Here is an 11,074-nt window from a genome sequence, read left to right on the forward strand (position 1 = left end):
GACGACACGGGACCGTGGCGTGGTGTACTGAGGGGAGTGCGATGCGCAGCGCATACCTTGCAGCTAGCAGTTGACGACGCGATGAAGAAGGCCTCCGTCAAGGCCACTGTTGCGAAAGCAAGAGAACTTTGCTAGAAACTTCGGTGCCCAAATGTAATGATGATGATAAAAAAAACTAAACTTACGGAAGCCCATCCTGAACTGCCCAACTCGCTGGCACTCCACCCATGATATGTTGGAACGTTTGCTCGAACTTCGGGGGTTTTGTGTGGAGGTGTCTGCCACAAATCGTGTCTTGTTCCTTGCCGGTGACGAATGGAGTAGAATAGAGGACATTGTACGAGCTCTCCACCCGGCAAAGAAGACAACGCTCACCCTGAAGTCACAACAGTTGACAGTCGGTGATTTCTACAGCGCTTGGATGAAATGCGTTATAGACACAGGGAAAGTGGATTCCACATTTGCACGCTCTGTTGTTGATGCACTCAAGGCAAAGGAGACTTTGCTTCTTCAGAATGACGCGTTCAGGGCGGCGGTCTTCCTTGATCCGAGGTACAACATTCTGCTGTCTGAAGGCGACAAGCAACAAGCACGCGCTCCCTTGAGCAACACGTGGGCCAACATTGTACGCCTCAGCCGTGACGCCAACGACTGCCGAGAAAGTCCGACATCCTCTCTAGGCAGTGATGATGAACTAGACGCTCTGCTGAAGGAAGAGGAAAAATCACAAGTGGCTGAAAATTACGGAATAAGAAGGGCACTGAAGTCGATAGCGGCAGCATTGAGCGACTTCGAAAGAGAAAAGAGACTGAAGAAGGATGAAAACGTCCTTGCCTATTGGGAGACGCAACGACTGGAACGCTCCGAGCTTCATGAACTTGCTAAAGTTGTGCTGGCGTGCCCAGCAACTCAAGTGAGCGTAGAGAGGACTTTCTCTAGCTTAAAGTTTATACTTTCTACTCAACGCGTTAACTTGTCAAAGAATACTCTTGACAATATTTTGCTGATCCGTGCTAACTGGGGAGAAAAAAAGTAAAAGAGCAACAGTTCTGCTTCTACATTTTTGTTGAATGATGTAACAACACAAAAACTGTTTTGTTTTGTCGTCGTTTTTTTTTAGGTTTTTGTTAGTAGGAGTGGTACAATGCCTTAAATATGCATTCAGGATGTTTTATCTTATTTTTGTAAATGGCAGCTGAGTATAATGCTTCCAGATGCATATTCGGCCGTGTTCTGTCCGCCGGGTCGTGCAGTGCAGCCTATTTGTGCCGTAGAGTGACGGGTTGGAGGTTTGTAGTCATCGTCACACAATTTCCTTGCTGTGTGAGTACTTTTTTCGAAAGTGCCAATTTTATATGGCTGAACAATAACACTGGTAAAATCTCCTATTGTTTGACGGTAAAGTTTTCTTAACACTAGTAGCGCCGTCACCACGGGATCTGTAGCAGCCCTCTTAAGCTACATTGTAATAATTGTGATAATCCATGACTGCTGATGTTACACCTGATACTGCGGGCCGTTTTGGAAACCAAGTTGAAACTGTATATTTATATGTAATGGTGGATGTCTTTAAAGCTCGGTAGCACTGTAACCAACTTAATACCAAGTTTGGTTTTTATCAATATTGCGTTATTGTTGTTATTGTATAACTAATGTTTTCCCAGTCAGATGTACGTTGTCTATAACGGATTGAAAGAGATATTTCATTCTAATATGATCGTTTTGTGGTTAACGATTTGAGTGAATAAATACACAACTTCGTTTCAAACTTCCGTTTCTGTGGTAATCTTTCCAGGAGACCGTTTGTTTTGTACCGTTTTCGGAGTACCCTCCGGACTTTGGGATTTATTCTCCTGCGCATTTCTTGCGTTTCTAATTTTACGACATTGCCTAAACTGCAAATTTTTGCTCAGTAGAGAACAAAAGCGGGAAATGGAAAATGCTCCGGGTCTTCCTACGCTTTGTGTTATCCTTAACCTTTTTGTAGTTGCAGACTAGTGCTTATTTTGATTGCTGCAGAAGTTGTTGAAGGGGCCACGAAAACAAAAACAAGCTGGTATTTGAAAAAAAACGGCTTTATACCAATAACAATGATACCAATAATTAACGCCACTTAAATACAATTATGTTTTTATTTTTGAAAAAAGATCAATCAGTGGCAAGTTCTTTTTTTTGCGAGAGAATAACCTACGTCAGAAAGCAGCACCTCATAGTAACCACGTGGTCACTGGAACAAAAGTGGTTACCTTCTCCCGCATCCCTTCAGACGTCCAGGTAATATAGTGTGCGGTGTAGTTAGTTTTGTGCGAGTGGCGGCCGCCGACGAAAGCCAGCACCACGATGCATCCGGTTTCGTATAGGCACTTAGAAGCTAACATATTTGTGAGACAGCGAAGTCTTCTTTTTTAATATTTATCCTATTAGTCCTTCTGGCGTTGCGTTCGGTGAAGTGTTTTTTATATTCCGTATCTTGTTTAATGAAAACTTCTTTAAGGGTCTAATTTGAGTTACCGAAGGCTAGGTCAAATGAAGAAAGCTGTATGTTCTCCCCACTGTTCCTTGAATTGCTTACACGCCGAGGTGGCGGGATAGTTAGCGAGTTCTACTTGTAAGTGGGTTTGTAAGGAGGTCGCGGATTTTGCAGCTACTGCGTCGGGCCCAATTAGATGAAGTCCGAATGCATAAATGTTGGTGAGGTAACCTTTGAGTGCACATAAAGAAACCATTCCAGGTAGAAATTCCTGAGCCTTACACTACGATGTATCCCGTTTCGTATGTGCTGATTTCAGATGCTTTATTTGTAATTTATTTTGATGTTGCAATTTCTAATTATAATGTCCGAACCGGTTCGCGGATAGAATTAATCGAACCGGAACTGAACCGGAACAAAATCAATTTACCTGAACCTGAACCGTAACCGAACAGGTATTTTTTTCGGTTCGACACACTGCTTGCTAGGCATTTTATAGGCCCTCGCACACGTTCGCGCGCTCGGGACTTTCTTAGTATTTTTAACTGCGGACAAGAACAATTACGATTTGTAAATGGCATCGCTCTTAAAATTTCGAATAGTGGGCCCACGATCATTAGAATACGGTAAAATTGAATTGACTTAGTAAAACCCACCCCGTGTTTATCGGGAAAGTAGCGAAACGGGGGGGGGGGGGGGGGACGAGCTTGAGAGCTGGCCTCGCAGAAAAGAGGCGTTTAGGTGGCAGGGGTGGCGGCTGAAACGTGAGCACAAACAGGGCACACTTCTTTCCTACTGCGCGTCCCATGCTAAAAGCTATAACGGCCAGCGACAACACGGTTACAAGATATTGGTGCGAAATACATTTTCCTTTTTCGCGATTGAGAATAGAGCTTTTAGATTATTACCAATGATTAGAAGGGGCAATATGCCTGAGATGTTGCGAGGATGACGGTACGTCAAAGAGTTTTTCGTCTACATGCATTTCTGGTAAGCCACTGCAAAAAATGGAGGCTGACGTTTAATCTCATACGCACAAATACTTTCTGTTTGGTTCCTGTTACCTTATCTAATTACCTCATAGAAAACCATCGCGCTCAAGATCACGAACTCCAACTAGAAGTACATTACCTCAGTGTCTCACGGGATGAAAAATAAGTCCTCCAAATATTTTAATTGATGAAGATAGCGTGTCAAAAAACAGAAAGAAGCAGGAAAGGACATCCTTCGCGGAAAAGCAAACGTGGATTTCAATCTGAAAACCGTCAGATACGAGACGTTCCCTCAACACGAGACCACTTGAGGAGATTGATTATGAGACGCTGTTAAAGAGTGCATTTCTCGTATTGTGGTAGATGTAGTTAAAACAAAAATCCTATCAAGAAAACAGAAATGTATCAGCGACCTTATTTTGAGCCCACACAAATGTTATTCACAAAAGGCGATACAACAAACCCAGTTAAATTTCTAGTCGAATTATGCTCGACCACTGCCGAGAAAAGCACAGCAATACAAAAAATCCAGTGAAACTACAAGTAATCCCCAGGTGCTCCAAACGTTTTGTGTCCTCCTCGAGTACAGGCAACAAATTTCAGATAACAAGTATAATAAGAACCTCCGCATTCTACACTGGGAATATTTTCCAACTGTTACTTTCCGGTCGACTATATGAGGTCTTATATCATTTCAGTAGGTACTGTAAAAACCATTAAAGACTCATTTACCTGGTCAGTCTTTTGAATGTTCCCTAACATCTGCGGATCGCAGCCACGATAAAGGCTACTCAGAGCCATGCCTTCGCCGATACCGAGGACATAGAATAAACAGGTCATGACGGTTCCCAGCACCAGCGTCCTGCAATTGGAAGCATGATTCGGATACAATAATTGCGCAATACAAAATAGTTATGTTGCCTAAAAGGCAATGCGTTCCAGCAAACTTGTTTCCTTTTTTTGTGCTTCGTGTGCATAATTATCCAAATATCCAACGTTATAGCTAACGAGTAGTTAAGGTATCTGTATCCAGACTAGGATTATTGAAACGAAAACATAAAACCGTCACGTAAATATAAATTGAAAGACAACAAGAATTTCGGGGTATTCCTAACAATAGCTATGTAAAAAATCACAGGGTTCTGTCACCTGGTTATCTAGTACGACAGGTGTGTAGCATGCTTTGTCTGCCGAAGTTGTGTCGCGAAAAAAACATTGCGTCTTCTGTAAATCTTCAACATTTTTCACTTAAGCTTTTCGTCAACTCGGAACGATTTCAGCATAAGTTGCTGCTGCCACCAAGAAAGTATGCAACCAGGTGCACTCTATTTGCAAGCTTGTACGCACATGTATACTGCCCTCTTTTTCTCGGTTCTCTCGCCCCAACCCGCAAACGTATGTCCTTAACAAGGGTGCACATGTAGCACACCTTCCGCGCCTATATACAGGGGCATGTTTGTAGGTTGTACATCACTCTGTGGAAGACTGGCGCTCCAGTCAAAACGTCTGTAAAACTTTTTTTTTCGTTTTTATGCAGTGGTTTAAATATTTCGGAATAACTTTCACAAATCACCTAACCTGGTCAACACACATCGATAAAATCTGTGCATCAACACGACAAAAACTCGGCATCTTACGACACAAATTGAAAAAATCGACCCTCTTATGTTAAAATTGTTGCATATAATAGGCTAATCAGGCCTCATCTGGAATACGCGTGTATCGTTTGGGATCCACACACTAAAAACGACAATAACAAACTTGAACGAATTCAGAGGCTGGCCGTCAGGTTCATATATATTTGTTATCGCCGACATGACTCACCAACGAGCCTAATGGAAACAAACAATATCACGACGTTACAGAGCCGACGAAAAATAACAGGATTAAATTTTTTATCAACTCTGGAGCTGTATGACCCCGCACCTTATCTGCACATTTTGCCCCACAGACCCACCATTAACCATCACCCTCCGAAATTTACCTCGATTGTTGCACGCGCAAACGAATTCAAACATTCTTTTCTCCGCCGTACCATAAGTGACTGGAATGACTTGCCGGCCAAAGCCATCTTAGCAAATAATGTTCCTCAGTTTATTAAGCAAATCGTCCCATAAAATGTATGGCTGCCAACTGCCCTCGGTTTTGTGTAGCCACCTGTGTCATATTTGTGTTACTTTGTATGATCATTGCTTCTTTGCGTGGCTTTTTATTTTGCTGCCCTGTTTCTTACATCCTTTGAGCGATATATATATATATATGTATATATATATATATATACATATATATGAGATACAGACTGATCCGCGTGTTCTTTTTCTCTTGGGTTTCCTTCGATTTTATTTATTGCCTAAGTCTTCTTGCTTTCATTTATTTCTCTTATTTTTTTATTATTTTTTTGTTTTTACAAATGTTTTACCTTATTGATGTATAAACACCCCACTCCTGCATCAACCAACTAAGGCCTGCAGTATTGTATAAATACATACATAAGTTTCATTAACTGCTTACGATTTTGCCTCTTGAAGTGTCCTGGACGCAAGGTATCTCTGGACAGCCATTTGGTCCAAGCAGATGCGGTTTACAAAGGTAGGTGATGCTGCAATTAGCATTCCCCATAGCGTTTCATCGGTTGTCAAGTCCATGGTGACGCTGAAACAAAAATAGCCCCATTTGGAACGGCGAGGGAAGAGTAAAATTGCCAGTCTTTTAATGTATGATTCAACCGATTACAAAAACATATCTTCTTTGCGAGTTTTACAAGAGCTGGAAAAGTGAAGCCAGGTTATCTGAGCGCTCATAAGCAGACCACAAGGTGACTATTCGCAAAGTCGACTGTCTCAAATTTGTTCTTTAAGTTAAGAGCTTACACCCGCAGCTTTGCCCTCGCCTTCAGCACCCTTGACAAGGCGCGCAGTGTCAACAGCGGGCCGGAAAAAATCGGCACTCAGGAGATTAGTCTCCGCGTCCAAATTCTTTATGCGTCAATAAGGAAGCATTGACACACACCCAGTCCCGCTGATATCAGCCTGCAAAACTTTGCCGCAGCTCTCCCGAAAACTCGCTCTTACTTACAAGCATAAAAAGGATAAAGAGTTACGTGTAAGAAGCACGGCTCGATTTTTGGTAGAAATAGGCAAGCGGCCCCGAGTAAATTGGAATGATAGTGAAAATAGTAACCTTACCTAATTGCGGAAGAACGCCGTATCCAAGCAATGCAATAAAGGACATGTATGCTTCCTTTACTTAAACCACCTACGCTTACAGCCCTTACGAATGATCAGTATAGGTGCAAAGAAACAAATGAAAAATTCCCAAATGCAAGTGTAAAGGCCAATAAAAATCTCGCTCTCCTCCGTCTATCGATGATGATGGTTAAACAAGAAGCTTTTTCGTTAGGGATTTCTTGGATTTTGCTGAGTGTCGACTTAGACTCGCAGACTGTTTTGAATTTGACTCGTAAAGGTTTGACTGTGTTTCACACGCCGTTTGAAAGTTCCATCGCAGCGACTTCGACTTGGACATTTGATTTTCGTCATTTCATGAACTTCGTCATTTGATTTTGCACGACGAACGCTTCGCATTCAGCCATCCTCATCGTTAGATGGAGATGGGCATGATTTTTCTGTGTACCTTTGCAGGTCCATGTACCCCTTTTCAAATCGAAACTGCTTCAAGCGTGTCAACATAGCGCGATTGAGTGGACCTTCGGCGTCATAACACAAGAGGCCCAGGTTCCTTTCCGACCAAGGAAAGCGTTTTTTCAGAGCGGGGTGGGTCAGGGGTCCAAGTCGTGTTGGATATTTTAGTAAAAATTAAGAATAAATGGGCGTTGGCAGAGCACGTAATGCAAGACGCAAGATAACCGTTTGTCATTAAGGGTAATAAAGTAGATCCCTAGCGAAGGCAAGCGTGTCAGGAGGCGCAAAAAGTTGTTACGTGGGGAGATGAGATCAAGGAGTTTACGGGGATAAATTGGTCGCAGTTAGCACATTCCCGGGGTAACTGAAGATTAATACTAGAGGCCTTGGCCCTGCAGTGGGCATAGACAGGCTGATGATTATGATGAAATGGTAATCGCTGTCTTCGCGGGCTTGTCGCTTGTACTCGGCTTCCCTGGCGCCAAATACTGGGTCCTGACCCGCGTGCTGTGAGTCTTCCGCGAGAATTTCTAGGCCTGCCTATCCTAGGGCATACGCAACCACCCGAATGACGCCACCCCGCTCCCCTTTCGAGAGCAGCTGCAAACCTATTTTTGGCCAGAACATATGAGGGAAGGGTGACGGTGGGGCACCGGGCTCCCAATTTAAATGGTGCCTTATTATCCATTATGTGTTTTAGATGCTCGTTATGTGGTTATTCTCTAAGTAATACTGACCTCTGTACCGCACGCCTGATTAGCCTGGCGTATGCGCACGGCATCTTAGGCGAGAACTGCTGGTCTTGCCTGGTTGTTTTGTTTACGACTCAGTTTTCTGACAAAAGAGGACCTCACCGATTTGCTGTAAAAAACAGGTCGCATGTTGTTGTCAGGTGAAACCTCAGGATGTCGTCTTGCGGCATTCGTTTACTAGAGGCACTCCGTGAGGTTCCGTTCCAGCACGTCCCGCAGTACCAAACAAGGCAGGTAGCGCAGCTCAGCGTTAAAGGAGCCATGAAGACAAAATACAAGTTGGGTTTATTAGAAAGACTGCTTAGTCTCGATAACAATGATGTCAATATCATCGCGATCTTCGAACAAATAATGGAGATATTAAAGAAAACGTGTGAAGCAGTCGCGAGCCCCTAGCCAATTTCCCGCAACTTTTCTATGACGTCACGGAACCTTGTTTGTGCGATTGGCAGCCGCCTAACTGACCTGTCACGACGACACATGACTGGACGTCTGTAAAGGGGCCACTAGTTCCATTTGACCGCATCACTTGAATGCTAACGTGCAGTTAACGCACTAAAAATTGTTTTATTGTTGGCCCGTATGACGTCATTCTTGCTCATAACACGTCACCGTGGCGCAAAATTTGAAAGTTTTAAGTACTTCTTGCTTTTTTTTCGTTAAAAAAGCATCGTTTGGGGCTGTAATGCAGCTGAGTCAGATGTTGAATCCTAGTTCTTTCACATTACATGAAGTTGTATTTTTTTTCATGGCTCCTTTAAAGCTGACGCTGTTAATATCAATGTTGAGGTAGAGTCTCAAGCTGATTTCTTGCTCATCACTGGGGAGACATATTGTCATGTTTTACCGAAAAAGCTGTTCAGTGTAGTCTTATCAAGCGTCGCGCTTCTAACGCATTTGTTACATGTCTTGTAATCACTTGGTATTGCCGTTCACGAGGTGAAGCTCAAGAGAACAACGAAGATGCGGCCATTAACTGTTGTAAACACACGATGACGCTATGTGTAGGCCCGTGAGTGGTTTAGAACCGTAGAAACCCTTAACAACAAGATTCACTACGTTGCAAGCGACCCGACCATTCAAGTAATTCTGGACAACCACAACTATTTTCACGATTAAAGCCTACATTGCAATAACGGTCCCCGAAACCCCGTGATCTATAACCTACACCAGTCACCACATCCCTGTGATCTCAACGGTGATTTTCAGTTTCAGGGGGGATGTTGAACAAGGCATACTGCAGACACACAAAATGCAGGCACCAGCACTAGCTCGTTTCGGAAAAATAACATTAACATCGACAAATTCGAAAATACAAGACACTTAAAGAAATAATTTGCATCTTGTTATACTCCTTCTAAATTTTGGACGCGTTAATACACCGTGGCCGGTTCTGGCACATGGTTTTTCTCTCTAACCACACTTCACCAATGAATGTTTCGGGTTTCCTGAGTCTATCACTAGGGCTGCATCACATACCGTGTGTAACTCACCAATTTTCTATTACATTTACGGAGATATTCTCGAAATAATCAATGTTTTGCGGTCATTAAACAATAAATCGAACAATTAAAAACCTGTGGCGTATTTTTCCTTTTTTATCTTAATGGTTACTGAAGTAAGAACACGGGAATCTCTTGCTCATGCATGAGGTCTTCATTAGCAGTAGCGATCAGCTATTATTATGAGTTGGTATAGGCTCCGTGAGCTGGTACAATGACGACACCGGTGCCTGAACAACTTGCGACACCTAAGGCCACTGGTGGCATTTATCGGATGTTGTTGACATCGCTTGTGTGCAGAGGTCGGCGAACTCACTCATGAGTCCACTCACTCAGACTCAAACTCACGCGTGAGTTTGAGTTTGAGTGAGCGCGAGGCTAGTGTGGCATGGTGAGTTTGAGCTTGAGTGAGTTTGAGCCGAGTGATCCCGACTGAGTTTGAGTCCGATTGAGTTTGAGTACGCCTGAGACCTAGTGAATTCTGAGTCCATTTTGAGTTCTGAGTACATTTTGAGTTTGAGTCCATTTTGAGTTCTGAGTACATTTTGAGTTTGAGTCCATTTTGAGTTCTGAATACATTTTGAGTTTGAGTCCATTTTGAGTTCTGAGTACACTTTGAGTTTGAGTCCATTTTGAGTTCTGAGTACATTTTGAGTTTGAGTCCATTTTGAGTTTTGAGTACATTTTGAGTTTGAGTCCATTTTGAGTTCTGAGTACATTTTGAGTTTGAGTACATTTTGAGTTTGAGTACATATTCAGTTTTGAGTACATTTTGAGTTCTGAGTACATACGAGTTTTGAGTCCATTTTGAGTTTGAGTACATATGAGTAGCCTAGCAGGCAGCTATGGTTGGCTGTTAAGTTTCATGCGTCACTGTGGGCTCGGAATTCAGGTTACCTGCGGGTACGGCACCAATCGCGATCTGCATGATCGGTTGGGAGGGAGGGGGTGTTTGATTTTTTTTTAGTTTCTTGTTGAATTTTCGTGGCCATAAGCACTTGCGGTATACCTAATTTTCGCGGCTGGGCGCGTGAGTGATAATTGACTGGTGAGGTCATAAAAAAGGGTTGTCTTAATTTTTCCTCCTGACGGATCCACTAAGAGCGTGGGAAAGGGTGGTGGGAAAGCACACGGCGGCGCTGGTGGGCTGGTTGTTTGCCTGCTACTGTTAACGGCTTGATATACTAGGGGTCACAAAGGAAGAGGTGAGAGCCGGGGGGAAATGGGGGCGGGGGCTGTCTTTTCTGCTGTTTCAAATGAATTAGCTAAATTGACTGGGCAGCGCCCCTTAAGACAGAATAATGACCACATTAGATTGGGTGAAAAGTGAAACTGATGAGGCTAAGGCGTGTAAGGTATCAAATGAAAGGTCCGGATTAACTGAATCACGCAGGGTAAATAAAAAAAATGCTTCCTGATTGTAGTCATCAGGCAGTCATAATGAGTCATAGATTGGTTTAAAATTCAAAATGATGCTGCGAGGGCATGTGGGGAATCAAATTCAAGGTCTCGATGTGGGGAATCATTCGGGACAAAAATGCGTTATGGGTATATCATGACGTAGTCATGGTAAGTCATAGATTCGGTTAAAGTTCAAGTTCATAACGCTAGGGCGTGTGGCATATCAAATTAAAGGTCTCGATGAAGGTAATGACGTGCTTCCTGATTATTATCATGACATAGTCAAAATGGATCATAAATTAGGTTAAAATTCACA

General features: G+C 43.1%; 1 protein-coding gene across 1 annotated transcript in view; it reads right to left on the minus strand.

Moving 5' to 3' along the window:
- The window catches only part of LOC144146635 (sodium-coupled monocarboxylate transporter 1-like), a 59,961-nt gene that overhangs the window by 27,227 nt on the left and 21,660 nt on the right, over positions 1-11,074 (minus strand). Inside the window, exons 6-7 of the mRNA XM_077678573.1 lie at positions 5,974-6,114; positions 4,195-4,324 (exon numbers count right to left, since the gene is read on the minus strand). Of these exons, the coding sequence (XP_077534699.1) occupies positions 4,195-4,324; positions 5,974-6,114 (271 nt within the window). The remainder of the gene's footprint in view (positions 1-4,194; positions 4,325-5,973; positions 6,115-11,074) is intronic.

Source organism: Haemaphysalis longicornis, unplaced genomic scaffold (genome assembly GCF_048455015.1).
Source record: "Haemaphysalis longicornis isolate Haplotype H1 unplaced genomic scaffold, Haemaphysalis longicornis Haplotype H1 scaffold_7, whole genome shotgun sequence".
NCBI lineage: Eukaryota > Metazoa > Arthropoda > Arachnida > Ixodida > Ixodidae > Haemaphysalis > Haemaphysalis longicornis.